A 25,172-nucleotide genomic window follows, 5' to 3' on the forward strand; every position below is an offset into this window, starting at 1 on the left:
TAATTTAAATAAAATTTATAATAAAAATTTCCTTCAAAAAAAAAATATCCCAAACAAAACTTAAATAAGCTAATTTTAAAGAAATTAAAAGAAGACAGGAGAGTGAACTAGGAGAAAATATCGAAACAGTTAATAAAAGAGGCACCTGATCTGACAGTGCCTCAGTAAGATGAACAAAATTGGTAAATATCAGATAGATTGTGATCCATTTTCCACAAACTTCAATAAAACATCCATGCTCTAATTTCATCTACTAAAGTTGAACACTTGATTTCATATTTAGCTTCAATTGATTACACTCTACAAAAGGGATCAACAAGATAGGCCAAAATCTCAAAGCTCAAGCATGTATGCAAGACAAAACAACAGTAGAATCTTTTACTAAGAACATAGTTAAAAAATGTGAATATCGACATATCAGAAAAAAAAATTTATGAATGCTTGAATGCCGTATATATGAACAGAACAAATAAACCACTTTGTAGTGAAAAACTCATTACTCAAAAAATCCATTAATGTGAACAGAATGATTAAGAAGGAATGATTACAAGCTGAACTAGAGGGAAAAAAAATTAAAGATGATTATCTTCAAGATATCTGCAAGACACATCAGTGCCAGTCATACAGAACCCTGATAAAAAATGATGCAGCGTCATGGGCATTAGATATTCCAAAACTTCGAAAAGGCTCCACTGAATCCTCTTCATGTGCGGATCATCTATGTGCATTAAAGACAGGTCTGAGATGGCTCTAATATTAACGACAGTTAAGCAATTCATACAAATAAATTTTTCATAACAAGGAAGTTAGTGAAAGTGTTGACCTTGACATAAAGGGTTTTTACTAACGCCAAACCTCTCTGCCTCATTCCCAAACTCATGAAATAAATAAACATAGAAGAATTGATCTTTTCAACACTAATTGTCCTTCTTCTTTGACTTTAGTCCAGATCTCTTCATAAATGATATCAATGTCCTTGGGTAATTTGAATGAATTTATGCATTGAACATTCAGACTGGTAGATCATGCTAACTTCTGAGTAAATTATAAGTGCAAGAAACAAAAACAAAGCATAAAAGAACATTATACACGGGATTTTAATTAAGAAATTGAAAAGATAGCAATGAGTTAGAGAAAGTTTGGGAAGGAGAGGGAGATGGAGGGGGAGGGGGAGAGAGGAGGGAGAAGGGGAATGGGAAAGGGAGAGGCGGCAGAGGGAGGGGGAAGGGGAGGGGGAGAAGGTGAGGGAGAGGGAGAAGGAAAGAAAGAGTGGAAGGGAGAGGGAGGGAGCGAGAGAGAGGTTTGTAGGGCTAAGATGAAACAACCATTATAGAGAATCAAAACTTGTGGAAAAAGAGAGGGTGGATCAGGTAGAGCTAAACCTTATTGCATTAACAAATTAGTCAGCAGAAATTGTCTTGAGATGGCATTAAGAATGAAACTAGTATTTAAATTTTGAACTAAAACACAGCCACTAAATAGTAACAACAAGACTAGTAGAAAGGGAGCTACCAATGTATAACAAATTAAATTAGCAGGCTATGTGGGTCAATAAATTATCCCTTTTAATGTCTGAACTTTGATTGACGAGCACTTTGAGCAGATAGGCATTCAAGGAAGAGAAAAAAAGGACAATTGGAGCCAAGGCGGCTAAAAGTTAGCCGGACGAAGAGGTGGAAGCAACGGAGTTGCAATCACAAAGAAAAGCGACAATCATAACAACATGCTTAAAAGAGGAGGGAAATTTTGGAAGGTAGATTAAGGTGTGGGTTTGAATACATCATCAGTGGCATCATAAATGATGAGGGAGAACAACCAAACCATTACATGCCAACTATGTTGTCAAGGAGAGATAAGCAAGGGAAACACAAAGCCCAAAGTTAGGAGAAATAGCCTATTGCAACGATATTGATATTGAGAACGAACTTGAAGTAGGAAGGTGAGGGGAAGGGAGATAAAGGAGAACATGCTTTTTGATGACATCATTAGTGGCATCAATGAAGATGGGAAGATGGAAAGGAAGCGAGCATATCACTGCATGACATTAAAATCTTTGCTAAGAGGTGGGAGGGAGTACCACCATGGTATCAAAAAGTAAAGAAGATGCTTCATGCAAAATGGTGAACAATATGCAACAGACCTGTCTAGCTTAAAAAATCTGCATGCACTGTGTTTGAATCTTATTAAAATCAATATCAAACATGGTTCATAGCATCAACGAGTATGTTGTTCTTTATTAGAATCATGTTCGAACATTACTTGAAGAATAAGGAAAATATCATATCTTAACTAGATAAATGTTTTAATTTGATCTGAATAAAATACGACCATGTCTCTGAATATAGTTCAATTGCGGATTGAATATATTTTATCATTGTTTGATTATTATTCGATCAATGTTCGAATATGATTCGATCAATTCGATCTATGTTCGAAAAATAGTGAAGTTGTATAATGACTTGATATTTTTCATAGGTAAATCAAGCTGACTTGATATTTTTCATAGGTAAATCAAGCATCAATATTCTTATATTGTATGGAGAATAATGAAAGGAAAAAAGTGCAAAATGGTTAGATATTCATTGAAAAACAAAGCAAAGGATTGAAGATGTAGAGAAAAATTCCCTAAACAATCTCAATAATCTTATATATGAAGTTAAAAATGTTGATAAGAAGTAACTTAATATGAAATTAGAGGTGATGCATCATTTTGGTGAAGCGCCGTCAATTTCTCCAAATGAGCAACTTAGAACATGATTTTTTTCTTATCCATTAGGGCTCCAATATGTGTGCCCACCACTCCTAAGAAGATTTCAACTGCAGTTGTTTGTACAAATGAAGCAAATACAAGATCAGTAAGTTCACCATCATTCGATTGTGTACGCAATGATGCAGATATTTAGATGCAAAGATACGGGATACTATATGTGTATAGGTTGCAGGTAATTGTGATTCAATGAATGTTTTAAAACTTGCGCATCCATTGAATATGTCAACCCAAGTTTATGATCTCAACCTGAAACTAACAAACGGCTTAGTTCTTCTGATTTTTCTTATAATTTGGGGCTATATGTTATAATTCAATAGATTAAGAACACATGAATAACTCTAAACCTATAAGAGCCAATGCTTGAAAGTACCTTAAATTCAAAGGCCGTTGATTTGATAGCATCATATTCTGAGTTGTCGCGTACTGAACAACTATGAGTTGAAGAAAATGTTACATGTATATGCCTAGAAGTACAATTTTAAATTTAAGGGAAGGTAGTCAGGTAAAAAAGTATGATACATCCATTGTTTTTAGAAACGTGCTTATGGAGCTTGCTGAGTAAAAAATTTGGCAAATTCAAATATGTATATTTTTTTGGAGAGTTGAGCTTTCTTGTAAGACAAATCAATGTGAGTCTCCCTAAGCATCCTTCAAAAGCTATCAGCTTATATGGTATGCTACATTGAAAAAAAATTCAGTTGATCTATAGCATGGCAGTGACGGCTATTTAAAATATGCATATTTTTTTTGGATGCTTGTACTCAAGGATTAAAAAATTCATGTCACCCAATATTAAGTGTGGATGATAAATCCTAGAATACATGCTGCAAATATACTCTATTTGTGGTAAAGATGCAATATGCCAATACTTAGATTTATTATTAAATATCTGAAATTGTTAACTAAAAAAACATTAACTCATATTTACGACCAGGCTAGGGGAGTCAATATGCACAATGAAAACTTGGTGTTTATCTCTAATAGGCATAAAAATATTGTCAATATTTTATCATCCATTTTTGCATAGAACACCATGGATCTTGCTCTCATAATGTGGCAATGAATATCACAGCAAAGTTCAAAACATATAGTTGTCATAAGAGTATCACGTAACTTTCAAAGCTTATAGAAGAGTAAAGTTTCTTAGATACTTTGACAAAATTCATATTAAAAACCTTGTCATAACATCTTATCCCGAGAATAAAGTTAGTTTTGAGAGAGAGGCTCATGCTTTCTTTCATAGAAATCAAGAAAACTTAATGACATTCGATATTTCAAAGAGTTTCAACAATGTCACCAAGAATATAAACTCCTACCCAGTGACAAAATTATGGATAAAAAGCGGTTCTTTAATAGATGCAACATTATAGCGAACACAAAAATTATTTTAGTAGAGGAAATCTAAGAACCACTGAGAAAGTTATTGAATAAGGCTCAAAGTATGACTGAGTGCCTTATTGGTCAATTTGAACTGCATGTTATTTATGGTGACCTTAATGATGACATTAATTTGTTGCAGAGAACATGTACATCTCCCATGCAAATATGCATTGGCACACCTCAAGACAAGGTATCATTTACTATACAATATGTTCAAAGTTCTATCCACATGAAGCATGATTAGTTACATATGCTAAAAACATATATTTAGTCAAAAAAGAAGACACCTTGTAGGCTTCAGATGAAATAAAGACAGTTGTCGTATCAACTAATTGGTGAAGTAAAAAAATGATTGTCCAAAGAAAAATAGGTCTTCAAATAGGGAAAAGGATGCAGTCTAGCATAGGTGAAACTGATATGGAGGCTATAATCAAGTTACTAGTAAGGTCAAGATTCCACACTCTTTATAATAGTTTTCTTGCTTTGATCAATTATAATTCTTAAACTAATGTCATTAAGTGGTTGTACAATAATATAATACTTGTTATTTTCATGTGTTGTTGGATATTAGTTGACTTTGTTGTATCTCAATTTGCTATGTTTTGTTTGTTGTGATCGCACTTTGTAATATCCCTTGTTCAAACATATTCAAATCCAATCTGATTATTGTTCGACTTATGTTAGTTGAATTTGCTAAGTTAATCTATTTTAATCGCTCTTTGAATTTGTTGTATTATGTCAAACATTGAACGAACATTATTTGAACCTTCAATTCAATACTTAAAAAAAAAATTCTAACAATGCCTTATTCAAACTTTTTTTGAACCATGTTCAAACCTTGATCCAAAAAATTTTCAAATAAGAATAATTATTATTCAATTACGATTCAAATAATGTTTAATTATAGATCTATTTTTTATTGCATAAGGTCTCAACCTCGGTTGAATTTTGTTCGAATTAATCATGGTCACAAGTGCCTCAAAAAAGTAATTCATAGTCTAGAGAAGAGAATATTTTGATTTGAACGAAACTTTCATGCATATTTTTCTAAGAAATAAAATAGCAGACATGTTTCTCCAAGATAGGACATTATGAGGCATACAAAGTCAAATTTCTGTTTTCTTCCACTTATAATCATTCAAGAATATGTTAAATATAAGAAATGTGATAACACCCATGGGAATTCTTTGAAGTAATGAAAAAAATGTTGTTTGATAACTCCAATAGTAGTTTACATTAGTGAATTGAATATAAATTGCTAGGAATTAGCCAACAGATAATATTTTATGAATGAAAATAATACATCACAAGTGTAAAATAACATGCATATTTAGGGAGTACACAAAGCAGCATCGACTATGTCTTTCTTATCATCATCAACAATATCCCAACTATTTGGGCCAAACTTACAAATTCTAATTTTTCATTTATTTTCTTTGAGAATTGTCAATGATGTTACACTTACTTTAATCAAATCGTTTTATCTAAGTTACTTTATTTCTACTCCTTTCTAAATCTGAGACACTAATTTTATCAACTAATTTATTATGTCCATTTTCTACTCTTCATAATACATTTCCATACAAATAAGACTATGTTCAATTAGTATTAATAACTATTATGTTAAAATAATCATTTCATAATTTATATTATTAAAATATCCATCTTAACATTATAAGTTCAGATACACGCAAGTTAGATATCAATAATTTTTTTATTGTCAAATACTTAGACTCACACAACATCATATGCCAAATTGTAATTTTATAAAATTCAAAAAAAAAAAAAAATCTAAATTTTTAGCTGTAAAAAAGTAATATAATACATGCAAGCAATTTATATGACAGAGTATATAAGAAGGAAAATATTAAAACAAGAAAATATGCTCATGCTTAAGTCCATTTCTATTTAGATCTTCTCTTTACTAACTAATTTGACTGCATAATGTCATAATAAAATCTTTTACTTATCTATTTATTTAAAGTACTTAGCAAATAATATGACTTGATATAATAATTATTTTGTTTTATTTAAATAATTGAAAGTGTTTGCATGCTGGCTGTGTTTGCCTTTTTTCGGTTATAAGATAAAATTATATTATTTGCTGTGCAAATGCGAAGGCAATTTAATATTAGATTAAGATCTAATGGTGTTAAAAGCACATGTGAATTAGATGTACTTTACTAGCCTCACTCCGAGAATAATTAAACCTCTTCTCCTCCAGCATATTTCCTCTACATACACATTTCAACAGCTTCTATATAATTCTTATTCTCCTATTTATTGCTCTTAATTTCGCACTCTAGTATGTTTCTATCATTGCAAAAAGCAGCCAAGGATCTGCATAACTGTTATGAGAACATGTCGAATCCAGCATAACTGCGGGAAGCTTAATCCCTAGTAGAATTTAATTTCCTCACATACTAGTTAGTAGTCAAATCAAACTGGCACAGCCAGTCTACCAGGTTATGAAACAAAGTCATGATTAATGGTTCAAAATTTTGCCCTTTATAACTAATCATGTTGGTAAGCATCACTGAAGCACCGACAATGGCATCCATCCATCCCTGAATTTAATACCCTAGCTTCCATAATTGATGTGATGATTAAATTACAAAAATGAAAGTCCCACTACAATAAGGCAACAACTACGTCTTCTACCCGAATCAGTTGAATTTCAAATTCATATAAATGGTATAGCACATTAATTTCCGGAAGGTATTTGCCAAATTCTTCTCTTGTCCATAAGAGTAATGTCAATTGCAAATAATAATGCATTTAACGCACAATAAACAGTAGAAGAAAGTTCGATAAGTCAAAATTCTATATTGAAACCGAGCAAACCGAAAAATTCTTCACCATCAAAAGGAGAAAAGATTTCAATATTATATATATATATATATATATATATATATATATATATATAAACCAATAAAATAAATAAAAGCTGCAAAATGAGGAAAAATTACACCGGATGAAGCACAATAAACTACAATAACAACAACATCAAGTCTTTATCCCACTATGTGGGGTTAGCTGCATGAATCTTTTTTCTCCATTGTGTCCTCTTAAGAGTCAAATTATCATTTAAATCTAATAAAAAATGTCAGTTCTGAAATTTTCTCACCAAGCCTTTTTAGGTCTACATCTACCTTTCTTAACATAAACCAAACCTAATACATCTACTCTCCTAAACAGGTCATCGGAAGGCTAATGATTTATGCGACCAAATCATCTAAGGCAACTCTCTCTAATCTTATCTGCCACTGGAGCTACTCTAACCTTTTCACATGTGAAGCACAATTAACTAAGAGCTGAAAAAATGTAGCTCATGCTAAACAACAATAGAAGCAAATAAGAAAAAAACATGCAGTTGCAAAGATTAATCATTTGAAATACCAAAAAAAAAATCAATCGTCCAGAAGTTCAAAGAAAGCACTACCAGCTTAGTTGTATTTCTGTTTTTCAGTGTCAACATTGCTGCCTCTGCAAAGGCTTTCGCTGCTTCAGCATCGGCTTCAGCAGCTTCTGCCTCTCGTGTTGCTTCTTCAGCCTCGGCCATTGCTTTTTCTGCCTCAGCTATTGCTTGAGCAGCAGCTGCTGCAGCCTCTTGAGCTGTCATATTTCTCATCCAAGCTAGCTCAGCATCAACTTGAAGTTTAGCGATAGATTTATCATCTCTATCCTCTTTTGAGGTTTCCTTCTGCCTTACTTCAAGATGTGATGCTTTCAATTTCCTACCTTCTACCATAGCCGGGCTTGGTGCCATTCTATATTTGCGCTTCACCTGTTCAGGTAGCAATAAGGAAAATGTTTGAGCCACAACGTCAATATGGCATCCTTATCCCAACTATTTAGAATCAGCCCTATGAAAATATGAATCTTCCTTTATCGATCCCAAACTCTTCTCCCTTCGAAGAAGATGCAATTACTATGTCAAACCTAAAATTGTTTTAAATGTGTGGACTCTCTTTTAAAAATTAAATTTGTTTGCATGTACTTCGACGAATATGTTGAATACAAGAACTTAACATTCGAGAATGTTATGCAAATTGAATTAAAAAAAAAAAAACGGTTAAATACAAAATTCCCTCCACCCTAAGAGTCATGCAATTATCATTTGAAAAAGTGTAATCATTTTGCAAATTCACAAACCAACTGTTTCAAAAATCAGATTCACTAGCATAAATACATAATGCTCTCAAAAGGACCACACTGTTTGTTGGGCAAAAGTGGGCATTTCAAGTCCCCGATCCTACTCCTTACATGGGCTAGAGTTTATGAGACTTGAATTTCATTAAAAGCCCAAACAACAAAAACAACAACAACATCATCAAGCCTTTATCCCATTATGTGGGAATGGCTACATGAATCTTTTTTCTCCATTATATCTAAACTACTATATGAGTGTGGCTTGGGATTCCTCCCAAATGCAATCCTAGCATTCCATTTAATTTATAAAAGATGAATCTTAACCTTTCATTTTATTTATACATCTAATTAACTTATTTATTAACTTCATTTATTCATTTAAATGCATGACATTTTTCATTTTGTTTACATTAATTACATTTAAGCAAGAGTCAATTGGTGCATTTAATTATATTTATTTTTACATTCAATTAGGATTAATTGATATATTTATTTTTATTATTTCTTAATTAATACTTACTCTAGCAATTAATAAGATAATTTATTAATTAATATTCATCATATATATACTATTATAAAATTGATTTGTAATTCTTCTCATATTGAGTTCTAGCCCTTAAATTTATGATGAATATCAAATCATAACATTTAAATGCATGATTATCTATATCTATACTACAATTATAAATGCCGCTTGAATTTCCTTCCAAACAAAATCCCGACCATTCATTTTAATTATTCAAATAGAATCCTAACCTTTAAAAATTAAATTCCTATCTTTTAATATAAATTTAAATTATGATTAATGAATGAATTTTGATAACAAATTTTTTAATTATTATTTGTTAATTATGACGATATTTACGTTACTATTAACGCCTCTATTTAAGTAAAAACTAATTGTTGGAATGCCAAAGATTTTAATTGCATTTATTTCTATATTCAAATATAATTAATTAATATATTTATTTGCATTATATTTTTAATTTATACCTATCCGAGCAATTAATAACATAATTCATTAATTAATATTGATTCATTAAGAACTATTAAATTTTCATAATTTCAATAATTCATAATTAAAAAATAAAGTATAAATCTTAATTAATTATTTTATTAAAAAATATTTACATCTATATTACTATTATAAAAGATACTTGAATTTCCATCCAAAATAAATTTCAACCATTCATTTTAATTTTTCAAATGGAATCCTAACCTTTAAAAATTAAATTGTTGTCTTTTAATATAAATGGAAATGGAAAATAAAAGTAGCTCAAGTCCCTTCGGAAATGGTAGTAAGATTCTTGGCACAAGGGGTGATTCATATCATCTTGACTTGGTTCTGCTTCCACTCTTTTTTTTTTTTTTACAATGGGATTCCTCAGAAATGCAATCTTAGCCTTTCATTTAATTTATCAAAGATGAATCTCAATCTTTCTTTTTATTTATAAATTTAATTAACTTATTTAACAATTTTATTTATTAATTTAAATGCATGATATTTTTAATTTTAATTACATTTAAGCAAGAGTTAATTGATGCATTTAATTATATTTACTTTTACATTTAATTAGGATTAATTGATTTATTTATTTTTATTATTTTTTAATTAATACCAAATATAGCAATTAGTAATATAATTTATTAATTAATATAAATCATATATATACTATTAGAAAACTTATTTTTATTTTTTCTCATATTGAATTATAACCCTTAAATTTATGATGAACATCGAATCCTAACATTTAAATGCATGATTATCTATATATATACTATTATAATAAAAGCCGCTTGAATTTCCTTCCAAACAAAATCCTAATCATTCATTTTAATTTTTAAAAAGGAATCTTAACTTTTAAAAATTAAATAATTATCTTTTAATATAAATTTAAATTATGTTTAATGAATGAATTTTGATAACCGATTTTTAATTATTATTTGTTAATTATGACGCAATTTATGTTATTATTAACCCCTCTATTTAAGTAACAGCTAATTGTTGGAATGCCAAAGATTTTAATTGCATTTATTTCTATAATCAAATATAAATAATTAATATATTTATTTACAGTATATTTTTAATTTATACCTATTCGAGCAATTAATAGCATAATTCATTAATTAATATTCATTCATTAACTATTAAAATTTCATAATTTCAATATTTCATAATTAAAAAAAAAGTACAAATCTTAATTAATTATTTCATTAAAGAATCTTTACATCTATATTACTATTATAAAAGTCGCTTGAATTTCCTTCCAAACAAAATTCCGACCATTCGTTTTAATTTTTTTAAATGGAATCCTAACCTTTAAAAATTAAATTCTTGTCTTTTAATATAAATTTAAATTATGATTAATGAATGAATTTTGATAATAGATTTTTAATTATGCCGCTATTTATGTTACTATTAATGCTACAAACACACATCTTTTTATTATTCTGAAAGTGTATATTCTAATCAAAATTCTTCATAAATAAGGGCACCAAGCCTATATATTTATTTATGCAAATACATAATTTTCTAGACTCTTCATTCAAAATAGATACAAGCATAGATAGGTCCCAAAATTCACTATTATATTTGCATTTGTAAGCGTGTCTCCATAATTAGACTGGAGGAGGAATGTGATATTTGGAAAGATGATGCTCAAGAAATATGAAAGGTGGATGTACCAATTTTTTATTATTACAACTAAAGGATGAAGGAAAATTTATACTTGAAGATAATACCAAAAAGAAAGTGATTGGATTTGACTCCATGGGTAAAAATCCACCTATTATAGAAAATATCTTATTATTTGAAGGCCTTAAGCATAAAATTGTTGAGTACAAGTCAATTATATGATAAAAGTAACGTGGTTACCTTTTATTCATTACATTATTTGATTAAATTAAATGGCTCAGATATACTTTTTTTAAATAGGCATACTAATGTTTACATGTTAGATATTGCTAATATAGAGATTTTAAATATTTTATGATTCAAAACTAGTACTAATGATCATTGTTTAAAATTGTGCAATATGAGGATTGCCTTGAGGCCCGCCTCAATGCAATTCCAGTAAAAAATGCCTTGAGGCTTACGCCTCGAGCTTTTTTTTATGAGGCTTACGCCTCATCTTGGATGGACCCGCCTCGAGGCATGCCTTGTCTCGCTGGCATGAGGCATACGCGGATACGCCTCACTTTATTTATGTATTTTTATTTAAAACTTATCTAAATCCTATACAAAAGCCTAAAAAAAATCATTGTTTAAAATTTTGTAATGCGAGGACGCCTTGAGGTCCGTCTCAACGCAATTCCAGTAAAAAATGCCTCGAGGCTTACGCCTTGAGCTTTTTTTGTGAGGCTTACGCCTCATCTTGGATGAGGCCCGCCTTAAGGAGCGCCTCGCCCACTAGCATGAAGCGTACGCCTCACTCTGTTTATGTTTTTTTATTTAAAACTCACCTAAATCCTATAAAAAATCCAAAAAAAAAAAGAAAAATCATGCCTTCTTGCACCCTCAAGTCGCAACAACTTCATCTCAATTTCCATGACCTCTAGCCCACCGCCTTCACCGTAGCCACTACCGTTGTAGCTGCCGCAGGGGATCACTAGAAAGTCGTATGCCTCCACCATCTCTTAAAATTTTGGAGTATTATCTTTACGTTGATGACAAACATGTATGAAAGATGAAAATGATTGAAATAAATGAAGAAGAAGCAGGGACCCTATAGAATGAGGCAGGGAAGAAACCAATTTGTTATGTCAATGACTCAAATAAAAATCCCCTTATAAATGATAGTACAAATGATATCTAAATTGGTGCTAATTATTTCAGCTTTCTTTAGGAATTAAATATATATGAGTAGGCAATTGAGAAAGAAAAAAATTAAAGCTGAACTTGATGTTATATGATATTTTTATGCTATTCATATATTTTATGTTGTTGTTCCTGTAGTAGTTGGATTTCAATTCTATTTTATATAATTTATCACTTAGTACTTTACCTCTTATATAATTTTTTATTTCATATGTATGCAAATTTGTTACTTCATAGTTCAATAGAAAGATAATATTTCATCCTTTAACATATTATTTGGATATTATATAAAAATCACTTTTAACTTTTATTTTGATTTTACGTAATTTTTAAATTTTGAGGCTTATGCCTCAAAACGCCTTGAGGCTTACGCCTCGCTTCATGAACGAAAAATGCCTCAATACCCAAATGTACAATTTTAAACTTTGAAAAAATCATGCCTTGCACCCCCAAGCCGCAGCAACCTCCTCTCAATTGCCTCAACCTCTAGCCCATCGCCTTCACTGTAGTCACTATCGTCGTCGTCGTAGCCACCGCAGGGGATCACTAGAAAGCCGCACGCCACCACCATCTCCGCTTAAAATTTTGGAATATTATCTTTATTGATGCAACCAAAAAAATTACAGACGAACACAAACTATGATTCCATAATAAAAAGACCTGTCTTCCTTCAAAATGACAAAACACACACTAAATAGGACACAACAAAGCTTCTAACTACTCTTAGAAGCCACCTCAAATTACATTAGGACAAGACACGATGCAACTACCTTGCAACTTACAAATTTTAAAGAGAAGAATGATACAAATGGGGTGGGAACCGTGAATAGAAAAGAAGGGGTTTAAAGATCGAGATGAAATAATAGAGGGGAAGATAGAACGAGGCTAGCTCGCAAGCTAGAAAACCCGCAAGTTTTACATTCCACAAATTATCACTCAAAAACTAACCATCTCTCTTAAACAGACCCTTCTATAGGGGAGAAAATAAAGGGAAAGAAAAATAAATATAGGGAGTTAATACACCTCCCAAAACAGCCATGAAAACTCCTCAAAATTTGAGGTAAAATTGAAACCGTTATGGGGAAACTGAAGCATCAAAACAGCCCAAAAGTGGGAGAAAACCGAAGCATTAAATGGCTGATAAAGGGGAAATTGAAATGGGCAGCTGGCAGGGGGGAAAAACGAAACATCAGGAAAAAAATGAAGCATCTTTGATCAATCATGGGAGGGAAAGCCGAGACATCCGTACAGATAATTGGAGGGGAATCGAAGCATCATGTGGCTGCATGGGGGGTGGGGGTACAGCTTGCCTACTAACCAAGTCATCACAAGCGCAAGCTGGTTGGTGGATTTATTTGCAGGATTTGCCCAAAATTTATGATGGTGTAAGTAACATTAATGTTTTAAAACCAACTTCGTTTTGGTGGAACTGAGTCCGTCAATCTAACTATTTCAAATCAAGAAGCCTGTTACCTTAATCAGTTTCCCCCATCCAGTCATTTCCTTCAGCTTTACAGACAATAATCGTTTAAAATCAGGAAAAGTCAAGTGTTGATCCTGCATAATAACATAGAAATAAAAGTCAATAGCAAGAATGTTTTTATGAATCATTATAAGAACACTCCTACTCTTGCAAAAAATTCCCATATCTACATTAATAAACATAGGAACAGCTTCAATGACAGATGGCAACGCATTAATACATTGGTCTTGCACAAAGAAACTGTATTAACAAGCAAGCCATAGATGCAGTATTCAAACCTTCCAAAAATATAAGAATTTATTGACAACCAAACATAGAGTTAAGTAAACCTACAAATAACTGAGAAATAAATTTTAGAATAAAAAGCAGGCTGATTGATGCATTTTTTTTGTACAAGCAAAAAGCTTAGGTACATTTTGGTTGCAAGTATTAAGAGTACAAATTAAATGGTTTACATGTGTATTAATGTTTTTAATGTTTGGTGTGAGGAAAAGTAAATACTACAACAACAACAACAACAAACCTTTATCCCACTACGTGGGATCGGCTACATGAATCCTTTTCCTCCATTGTGACCTATTAAAAGTCAAATTCTCGTTTAAATCTAATAAAGAAAGGTCATTCCTAATATTTTATAACCAAGTCTTTTTAGGTCTACCTCTACCTTTCTTAACATAAGTCAAATCTAATACCTCTACTCTCTTAACTGGGTCATCGAAAGGCCACCGTTTTATGTGACCAAACCATCTAAGGCGACTCTCTCTAATCTTATCTTCTACTGGAGCTACTCCAACCTTTTCATGTATATGCTCATTTCGAATCCTATCTCTAAGGGTAAAGCCACTCATCCACCTGAGCATCCTCATCTCTGCCACACTTAACTTAGTATTATGCTTCTCTTTTAATGGCCAACATTCAGCACCATAAAGCATTGCAGGCCTCACCACCATCTTATAGAATTTTCCCTCAAGTTTAAGGGGTACATTTCTATCACACAACAAGCCCGATGCATTCCTCCACTTCAACCATCCAACTTGAATTCTGCTGATAATATCCCCATCTATTTCACCATCATTTAAACAATAGATCCAATATATCTAAAACGTGTACTCTTATTAATGACTTGATCGCCCAAAGTCACAATCCCCACACTAGGTCTATTACTACTAAAATTATACTCCATATATTCCGTTTTAGATCTACTCAAACGAAAAATTTTAGACTCTAAGGTTGACCTCCATAATTCAAGTTTACCTTCAACTCCCTCTCTAGTCTTATCAACAAGAAGAATATCATCAGCAAAAAGCATACACAAAAGTACATCCTCTTGCAAATGTCTAATGAGAACATCCATGACTAAAGCAAAAATATATGGACTTAAGGCTGATCCTTGATATAACCCAACTAAAATAGGGAAATACTTGGTCAAACCACCTTGTGTTTGAACACAAGTAATAGCTCCTGCATACATGTCTTTAATGATTTGAAAATAAGCGATATTAACTTCTTTCTTATCGAGAACTCTCCATAGCATTCTCTTGGAACTTTATCATATGCTTTTTCTAAATCAATAAATATAATATGTAGATCCTCCTTATTTTCTCTATATTTCTCCATCAAACCTCTTAATAAATGTATGGCTTCCATAGTCGATCTACCCGGCATGAATCCAAATTGATTTTGAGAAACATTAGTATCACACCGCAACCTATGCTCCATAACTCGCTCTCATAATTTTAAAGTATGACACATTAACTTAATTCCTCTATAATTCGCACAATCTTGTGCATCACATTTATTCCTAAAAATAAGGATTAACACACTCATTCTCCACTCATCTGGCTTATTTTTAGTCTTCAAAATAGTATTAAAAAGTTTAGTAAACCAAAAAATTCCTTCATCTCCTAAGCATTTTCACACCTCTATTGGAATATCATCAGGTCTAACAGCTTTTCCACCCTTCATTTTCTTAAAAGCCTCTCTAACTTTGATTTTAATAATACGTCGATAAAAACATAAATCTTTATTTTCATTCAGGGTGCTAAGGTCACTACAATCAATCTTATTTTCACAATCTTCATTAAAAAGTTTAGCAAAATATCTCATCCACATTTGTTGAATATCATCTTCTAAGAAATGTATTTTTTTATCTTCATCCTTAATACACTTCACTTGAACTAAATCCTCACTACTATCTTTTTGTTTGGCTAATTTATACATATATCTTTCTCCCTCCTTAGTATCTAATCTATTACATAAATCACTAAAAGCTAAGGTCTTTGCATCGCATATTGCTTTCTTAGATTCCTTACGAGCCTCTTTATATCTTTCTCAATTATCAGAATTTTTAGAATTAAACCAATTTTTATAACAAATCTTTTTAATTCTAATCTTTTCTTGCACATTTGGATTCAACCATCAACTATTTTTACTATTATGAGTTTTCCCCTTTGATATTCCAAGCACATCTTTTGCAATATTCTTAATATCACTAGCCACTTTTCCCCACATAACATGAGCATCCTCATACACAGACACAATCTTAAGATCTAAAATCTTACTCTCAAAAATATTTTTGTTAATATTCTTTAAATGCCCCCATCTTATCCTAGAATATCATTTTACTTTATTTTTTATTTTCTGCCCCTTTATCTTAAGTCCAAAACTAATAATCAACGTTGGGTACATAAATTTTTACTCGGAATAACTTCACAATATTTGCAATCTAAACGATCTAATTTTCTTATAAGAAAATAGTCAATCTGAGTTGTAATTTATCCATTTTTATAAGTGATGAGATGCTCATCCCTTTTCTTAAATAAGGTATTAGCAATTAAAAAATCATAAGCTAAATAAAAATATAATATGATCTTGCCACCATTTGTCGTTCCAAACCCATGACCACCATGAATGTTTTTAAAATCATCTATCTCTCTACCAATATGTCCATTTAAATCTCCTCCAATAAAAATTCTTTCTTCAGGAGGTATATTTTATATTAATTCTTCTAAGTCATTCCAAAATTTTAATTTAAAACTCATATTCAAATCTACTTGAGCATAAGCACTTATAATATTAACAATCTTAGCATCAAGAATAATCTTTAAAGCTATAATTCTATCTTCAATCCTATTAATTTTTATAATAATATCCTTCAAACTCTTATTTATAATAACACCTACATCATTTCTAGTATGACTCTTACCCGAATACCAAAGTTTAAATCATAAACTATCAATTTCCTTAGCCTTCTCTCCAACCCATTTAGTTTCATGAATGCACAAAATATTTAACTTCCTATGAATCATAATATCTATTAATTCCATTAATTTTCCTGTAAGGGAACCTATATTCCAAGTTGTTATCCTAAATTTAGTTTCATGTTTTTTAGTATCATGGATTAGCTTCTTTGCCCACATTCATCCTTGATGTGGGAACCCTTGGCTATTTAACACTGCACCCGGAAGTCGGTGCATCGGCCCTTGCACACTTGTCGCTGTATTCAGGCCATACAGCGCGTCGCCTCGTGCCTCTTTGAGCCTGTTTTTTCATGAAACCTCCAAACCCATCACCCAAGCCACAACCCATCTTTCGTCCTCCTTAGCCTCTAATATATTATATGAATTATTAAAAGCTAAATTCTTTGCATAACATTTTATTTTTTTAGACTCCTTACGGGCCCCTCTATACCTTTTTCAATTTTCTGAATTTTTACATCTAAACTAATTTTTATAACAAAATTTCATATTTTTTAATCTTTTATACACATTGATTCCACCACCAGCTATCTAAAATGATATATTAGCACTCACAAAATCATAAGCTAGAACAAAAACCACTTAGAACTCTACAAATTACATTGGATGAAAATGAATCTTGAGGATATCTAAGGAATGATATAGATATATCCCAAGCTATTGATTGGTCTAAAATGAACATTCATTGAGAAACTCTACATTATAGTCAAGCATGTGCTTCAAGTATCATAAAATGAGCAATATCATTATCTTCCAAAGCTTGCATCTCATGCAAGAAGGTTCAAGGATAAGGTGTTGATAAAACTTATTGTGACTATATTGATGTAAGGGTAGATAGCGTACCCATGTTACTAATGCAATTAAAATCATGGTTTAAAATTGCGCAATAAGAGGCGCGCCTCTGCGCAATTTGGACCAAGGACGCCTTATTGCCTAAGCAATTTGGCGTTTGATGAGGCGTACGCCTCAGGCAGAGTGAGGCGCGCCTCAATTGCGCAATTTTGCTTGAGGCATGCGCCTCATAGAAATTGTCCCACACACTTTAAATAAAAATGAAATTAAGCTCTACCTTGTACCGGTCCAAGCCAAACCGCAAGCTCCTGAACCCGCAGCTCCCCATCCCGATCCCGCAAGCTCTCAAAGCCGATCTCCCACACGTCTCCGCCGCCTCTCTCGCTGGCGCCGCCGCTCGCCGGTGAGTGCTTTATTTCCGGCCGCCCCTCTACATCTCTTCTTGAAGAGTTCTTAGAGTTTTTTTTAAGTTTAGGATATGATTTTTGAACCTATAGGAAATCTAGGGTTTTAAATTTTTTGAGTTTTTTTGTTTTATTTTGTTTTTTTTCCTTTAGGAAATATGGTTAAGAACAAGGAAAAGTCTAATACGTCATTGCGGAGGGACCCTTCTTGGAAATACAGTGTACAAGTTGACATAGGCGGCGGTGAGAAAACTTATGTGTATTTGAAATGTAATTTTTGCGAAAAATTAGTGAAGGGCGGAGTTACCGGCATGAAGGAACACTTATCATGCTCTCATAAAAACGTAGCACCGTGTGCAAATGTACCGGACAAGGTGAATGATGAAATTATTCTTACATGAAGAAAAGTACCATGGCAAAAAACTTACAACATGAGCAATTTGATGAAAGGGTTGAACATAGTGCTTACTTCAGGAGCGAGAGTGGAAAGGGCTCTTCCTCCACTATAGTCAAGTGCAAACAAAGAAAATAAATTAGCTTTCAACACTCAGAATGAACTCCCTTGTGTATATTATGCACAACAAGAGGTTGAGAGATAGAAGGTTGAGGAACAAGCAACGTTTTAAAAGGCGAAATCGGGAATCGAGGCGTTTTGGCTAAGCGAGGCGAGGCGTAGAGGCGGATCGAGGGTTAAGCCTAAAAAATGATAAAAATAAAGTAATTAACATTGCCAAGCATGTACCGCTCGGTACCGAGCATGTACCGCTCGGTACCGAGCATGTATTGAGCAATATCGAGCATGTACCTAGTGGTACTGGCTTGGTACCGAGCGTGTACCTAGTGGTACCGAGCATGTACTGAGTGATACAAGCTACTCAATAATTATTATTAATATTATTAATTATATATTTAATAATTTATATTTTAATTTATATTAACTAGGCTAATTATATTAATATTTAATTAATAATTATATTACTAATTAGTCAATTAATTTATGCACTAATTATACTATTAAGTATTTAATTGATTTGCTTAATTATTAATACTTAAATTATATTAATTAAGTTAATCAATAATAACTTAGCTGCGTCTAGGGTTTGCCTTTCATCTTCTCTTTTTGTCCTTGTTGTTCGGCTTCGTTGCTTCATAGGAGGTGTAGAGATTACACGCGTCGCTTCTTTGGCTCCTTTGTGGCTGTTCGACTGCGCTCCTTCGACAACTTTCCCTTCCTGTCGGATCATAAGTTATGACATTTTGATAAGAAGAAATAACGGGAGCTCGTTGGCTCGCTGGCTTTGAAGGAAACTTTCTCCCTTTCAAGGCGCTGCCTCGATGTGCCTCGGCGCCTCATGTATTGAGGCGTACGCCTCCGTGGAAAAAGGCGTAAGCCTCGCCCGGACGTTCGAGGCTTAAGCCTCAGTTCACCCGACCTCCGCCTCGATTCGAGGCGCGCCTCGAGGCGTCCGCCTCGAACGCCTTTTTAATCGATGGGAACAAGGGGTTGAAGGATGATGAGGACCCATTGGTGTGTGATTATGTGTCATCTGATAATGAGTGGTTCATAGATGATGAGACAAATTTGTCATTATCAGACCTACAGCTAGGGATTTAAGTGTGGATGTCTTGAGGGGCGAAGCAGATTAAGCTTGATATGCTACTAGTACCACACCACACACATCCACTAGTTCTGCAGCACAACAACCAAATAAAGGTATTTCATAACTTATAATATGCTATTGCATTATATTTATATCAAGTGAGCAATTAACATGATAATGATCATTCTTATTGAACAGGGAAGAAAAAAGTTAGTTACATTGAAGATGATGAAGATATGACATTCATAGATACAATTGGAGAAGAAAATTCCCTTGAGGACCCATTTAGTGATGGGATATGATTGGATTTTATATGTTCTTTCTTAATTGTACTTTGGGAGTTTTGATAGACTAATATTTTGTGATTTTGTACTTTGGGATATGATTTTATTGCATCTATTTTCTTACTTTCAACTAATTTCACATATCATTTAGATGTTTTATTGTATGATAGAATATTACTATTAAATACCTGCTAAAACTCTTAAATTCTTATTTATGCAATTCTGCGTCCGTGAGGCTTACGCCTCACACCGCCTTGAGGCTTACCCCTCGCCTCACGGACGAAAAACGCCTTGAGGCTTATTTACGCAATTTTAAACCTTGATTAAAATTTAACATCTAGTGGATCCACTCAAGAAAAGAAAATGTTTAATGAGCACACGATATAGTTGTTGAGTATTCCAGGCTTTATTGACCAATTGATTGATATCATATATAAACTTCTCTAAGAATCTTACTATCATTCACTCTTTCTTCTCAAAATAATTGGAATCAAAGGCCAAGTGAACGCACAAGAAGTCGGAGAACTAAGTTCAAAGTATGCAGGACTTATGACAGAATAAACATTTTGAGCCTCCATTTTTTATTATGTTATATCTCTAAATTGAAATGAAATTAATTTTGTTATGAACTTATATTTCTATCATGTTAAAGACATTGGAACTTTTCATTTATCACTAGAAGTTTTCATTATTAAAATGTTTATTGATTTCTAGTTGTTGATTATAATAGTATTGACTGAATGATATGGATGTTATCACTTGTTGAATTTTCTGAATTTTGGAAAAAAAACTATTTACCTATAGTAATAAAGTTTTCTAAAAGGTACTGAAGTTAAAATTAACAATGCATTTTAATGAAACAACGTAATCAACACATTACACCTAAACACTACATTTTCTTCTTTGGTAATCAGACAGTTCTAAGAAATCAAAATAAATTGTATTTATTTTACTCAAGATTTTTAAAATGCATGCCTTCTAAGGATTGCAACTAGGAAACCCCTTAAAGAAAAGAGAAGGGACTGCTTAGATGAAAGGAATATGTTCTAAGTTAGATCACATAGACCTTGAAAATCTAATTAAGCCAAATATAAAGTATTTCAAAGCTCTTTACGAGTCTATATTGCAAATTAGAGAATTATAAACAAGTAAATTAAAGATGACAAAGAATATTATAAAACAAAGAAAAAAGAAATCAAACTTTAACATTCCTCTTCCCAAGGAAAAAATAAATTTCACATATAAAACATGTAAGTTTGTAAATAACTAAAAAATATGTAATAAGTAGATTGCAACAAGAAAATTAAAAAAATAATAATAAACTTAAAAATGGACTAATACCTCTATATATATGGCTATAGCTGTCTTGTTGGAACCCTTGGGATCTTTCAAACATGTTATAGCTTCAATTATAAGGTCCTCCATCCTGCACGTGAGAAAAATGCCTGCAGCATAAGTCATCATCAAGTTAAATTGTTAACAAAAAAGAAATTTACAACTCCAAAAAGAAGATGGTTCCAGTAAAAAAAAAAACCCTTGACACAACTATGAAGACTTAATAATAATTTCACAAAATCAATGTTTGCCCCGATAAACTAAGTCAGCATGAAAGTTTTTAAAATAAAGATCTATAAGAATGATATGTAGTTGAGAAAATTGATGGTTCATGAAAATATCAAAATATCCAATGATTTTGCCATCTGCTTTGTTTTTTACGAACAAAATAAGGATGGACAGGTTAACCAAAACAAACATTATTGGCAATTAAGACTGAAAAAGGGCTATTAGTTACCGCAATTGTTGCCCATTGATAAGTTTGTAGGCAAAACTTTTGGATTAAGGTTACCTTGACCAACAAATGCAGCAATATGCCAACCTCAAACATATATATGCAAAAAAATCATCAAAGTTTATTTTCCATAATAATACCTCATTAGATCATTTCAATTACTGTCATACATCAATCTTAGAATTCTCAGTTTTATTACAGTCAACTTCACAATCATTGACTTTCTGATCGCCCAACACTCAAATCCATATTAAATATTCACTCTAGTAACAATTTTACAAAATTTAGGAATAAATTTTATAATCACAGAGTCCTAAAACATGCCTCCGCTTTAACATCTCATGCTTAGCTGTCGATTTTCTATGCTCATCTAGCTCCCCGTTCCTTAACCCGCTATACTTTAACTTTTACATCAAGGCATTAATTGATCTTCCCACAATATACTGATTTATAATTATAAATTATGCACCAACTAAAATTGCATTATATACATTCACTCTTTGTTTTGCAAGCTATAAACTCCTTATTTTCTAACATTTCCCAATTACTTTAATTTTTTACTTATATCAAGTTAGATCTCACCTATTACAGCCATTAAAAAAAAAAAAAAAAAAAAAAAAAAAAAAAAAAAAGAGTAGGCCCAATGTACAAAGCTTCCACAAATGATGATCAAGGGTTGATATATGCAAGCTTGCCCATGCATTTTAGAGAGAATATTTCATTTGGCATGAACTTGTGACCTCTATGCCATAGTAGAGGAAAACGGACAATTACCCTAGGTTTGCCACCTATCATAAGAATAAACTATGTATCTTTGTTTGAATATCCTTTCTAATCATCTCAATAATTGATACAAAAAGGTACCAATGCAATGTTTGATTCTTAATGCAATCTTAAAATGATTGAAAACTCTAAAATCACTCCATGAAGACTTATAATATGAGCCAATGATTCATAATACACATCTTTATAATATCAACTCAATTTGATTTTGCAGGTATCAATATGATAAGGATTATTAACAAACCCTAACATCTCAAATCAAAGGTTTTGGGGACCTAGAAATTTCACTCTAGTACTGTTTGTAATGCTTATGATAGTGATGAAATCAGAAACAGCAATAACATGGTAGCAAAAAAAAACTCCTAAAATAAAGATTAAAAACAAATCCAGCTTAGAAATGATTTTTTCTCAAGTAATCATGAAAAGGAAACACTGACTTTGAAACGGGTCTCTTTGAACCAGTAATCTGCACAATTTCGCTGGAAATTTCAGGAGGCTTGTGATCAATGAGTTCATCATCAACGTTCTCAACCTCTGTACTAAGAGATAGTGGATTGTCATCATGTTTAAGAATAGCTCGGCTCTTTTTCAATGCTACCCTAGCCTTCTCTCGAGATCCCCATCCATTTGCAGTCACACGCATGTTTCTCCATTTATCCTGATCAAAATCACAATAAGTAAGAAAACCACAAAAGCATTATTTCAAAACCCCACTAAAACAATACCTATATGCATGTTACTGCTACTTTTACCTATAAATGCACTCATTAGAAGGGAAGATAAAATTGGTGTAAAAGAATTAGAAAGGAGATCAGTCAGAAATAAGATGATATTGATAGAAGAAGTTCAACGTCACATGTGAATACATTGCACTTAAAAAAAAAAAAACTCAGCGGAAATGAATAAAAAACTAGGATTAATAAAGCTAACCCAAATACTGTGATAAGGCTAGTGAAGATGATGAAAACAAAAGGTTTCATCAAGCATATATCATAACTAAAGGGGAAAGTTCAGTACTTTCTACCTTATATTGAAGGCAATAAACTTAAACATAATAATTAAACTTGTTGAAGCTGCACCTTGAGATCAACATTTGAGCGCAAAAACAAGATGCCACTAAATTCCGGGTCTCTCAATATTGTGCGCCAATTGCCCGATCCATGCTTGGCAACTCCAGCTTTAAGTGCAAACTCTTCCTCAGCTGTCCATTTTTGTTTCGGAGCACCCATTAAGAATCACAAGGATCCTTTCAAATAGCATGAACAGTAACTTCCATTAGAAACATTTATCATCACAAATAAAATGGTACAAAAAAAGAGGCCAAGTCCATTCATTATTAATTGAATGGGACGAAGGATTAAAGAAGACTGTTAAAAAACTCTTGAATATGTAAGATATTAAGTAAATCGGACTTTCTCATCCCATCATCATTACCCTTATCCCAACAATTTTGGCTCAGATTTATTGCATAATTGCACAGCAGGAAGAATGGAGTTCTATTGAGATCTCTAGGATTAACACCAAAAACACTCTAAATAAGAATAAACCGGGCGAAGGAATCAACAGTAACCATATCGTTTATCAACGTACAAAATTCGTACAAAAGCCTATTGTAATGGAGGCAGAGATCACAGATTTTTAAGAAAATTAGCCAACGACAGTAAGAATATGTAAGTATAACAGAAACAAACAGCAAGATTAAGACATTAGCAAGAACGAATCCGATAATTGTACTTTTAAGAGAAAAAAAATTAAGCAGTGATAATATGCGAAAACAATAAAAAATGAGGAAAACGATGTGAACTGTATTACAACAGTTGGCCAAAACTACAATTCAATTCATATATAGCAAACAATTAAATTCTGAAACAATACGATAAGGCGCATGAATGAAAACACGTTTGATTACGTATCGAAATAATGGAGTTCGTTTGTTAAGAGTTGGGGGTTCAAACCTTAACGCTAATTTCAGATATCTTAATCTATACGAAACTATAAAACCCTATATATTAAAAAAAAATACCGATGGCAAAGCGAATTGCGTGACTGCCAACGTAAAATGAAGGGAGAGATGAGCAAGGGAGGGTCGTTGCTGAGAAGTTCGGGAGACCGGGCCTTGATGGTGATGAAGGAAAAAAACCCATTAGCTTAGGGTTAGGGTTTCCCAAATTGCGGTTGTGCGCTTAAGATTAAAATTGCTGAAGTGACTGGGCTAGGCTCCAAAAAATTAAATAAAATTCGCTATGCGATCTTCTAAGCCCATTAACCATACGTTAAGTCTTCAGGAAGAGTTTATAAGCCCATTGAGGAAATTTCAGCGCTTCTTTTTTTTCTTTTTTCTTATGAAAAAAACTATGTCCGGATATACATGCATTGATTGTTTGAATTATATATATATATATATATATATACTCTTCCTTTGCTTACTTCCATCTATTGCATTTCATAGATAAACAATTATCAACTAAGTAAAGTCTCTTGATTAATTCCAGGGAAGCAAATGAATTGAGCCTTGGATTAGTTACTTGTGTCTCGGCTCGATAAGAGCTTGTTCATGTTTGTTTGATAAGTAAACGAACGAGCTTGAACACTTTTGATAAATATTATTATTTTTTGGACATTTAGGTTAATTAAGGCAGACACACACATCGCATACACAA

At 32.2% G+C, this 25,172-nt stretch overlaps 1 protein-coding gene across 2 annotated transcripts; it reads right to left on the reverse strand.

The window, feature by feature from the left end:
- Positions 1-415: 415 nt before the first annotated feature.
- On the reverse strand, positions 416-24,741 carry LOC110108615 (telomere repeat-binding factor 1-like). Of its 2 annotated transcripts, none has more exons than XM_020839324.2 (7): positions 24,536-24,737; positions 23,592-23,758; positions 22,950-23,170; positions 21,282-21,366; positions 13,593-13,676; positions 7,593-7,937; positions 416-718 (listed from the first exon to the last, which is right to left on the reverse strand). In XM_020839324.2, the coding sequence occupies exons 2-7, from the start codon at positions 23,739-23,741 to the stop codon at positions 704-706; spliced, it is 900 nt and encodes a 299-aa protein (XP_020694983.1). In that variant the 5' UTR covers positions 23,742-23,758; positions 24,536-24,737; the 3' UTR covers positions 416-703. The 2 variants fall into 2 exon arrangements, with proteins under 2 accessions (XP_020694983.1, XP_020694984.1); XM_020839325.2 differs by lacking the exon at positions 416-718 and adding an exon at positions 2,583-2,817 and having other exon boundaries at positions 24,536-24,741.
- Positions 24,742-25,172: the final 431 nt, after the last annotated feature.

Source organism: Dendrobium catenatum, unplaced genomic scaffold (assembly GCF_001605985.2).
Source record: "Dendrobium catenatum unplaced genomic scaffold, ASM160598v2 original_scaffold_185271, whole genome shotgun sequence".
NCBI lineage: Eukaryota > Viridiplantae > Streptophyta > Magnoliopsida > Asparagales > Orchidaceae > Dendrobium > Dendrobium catenatum.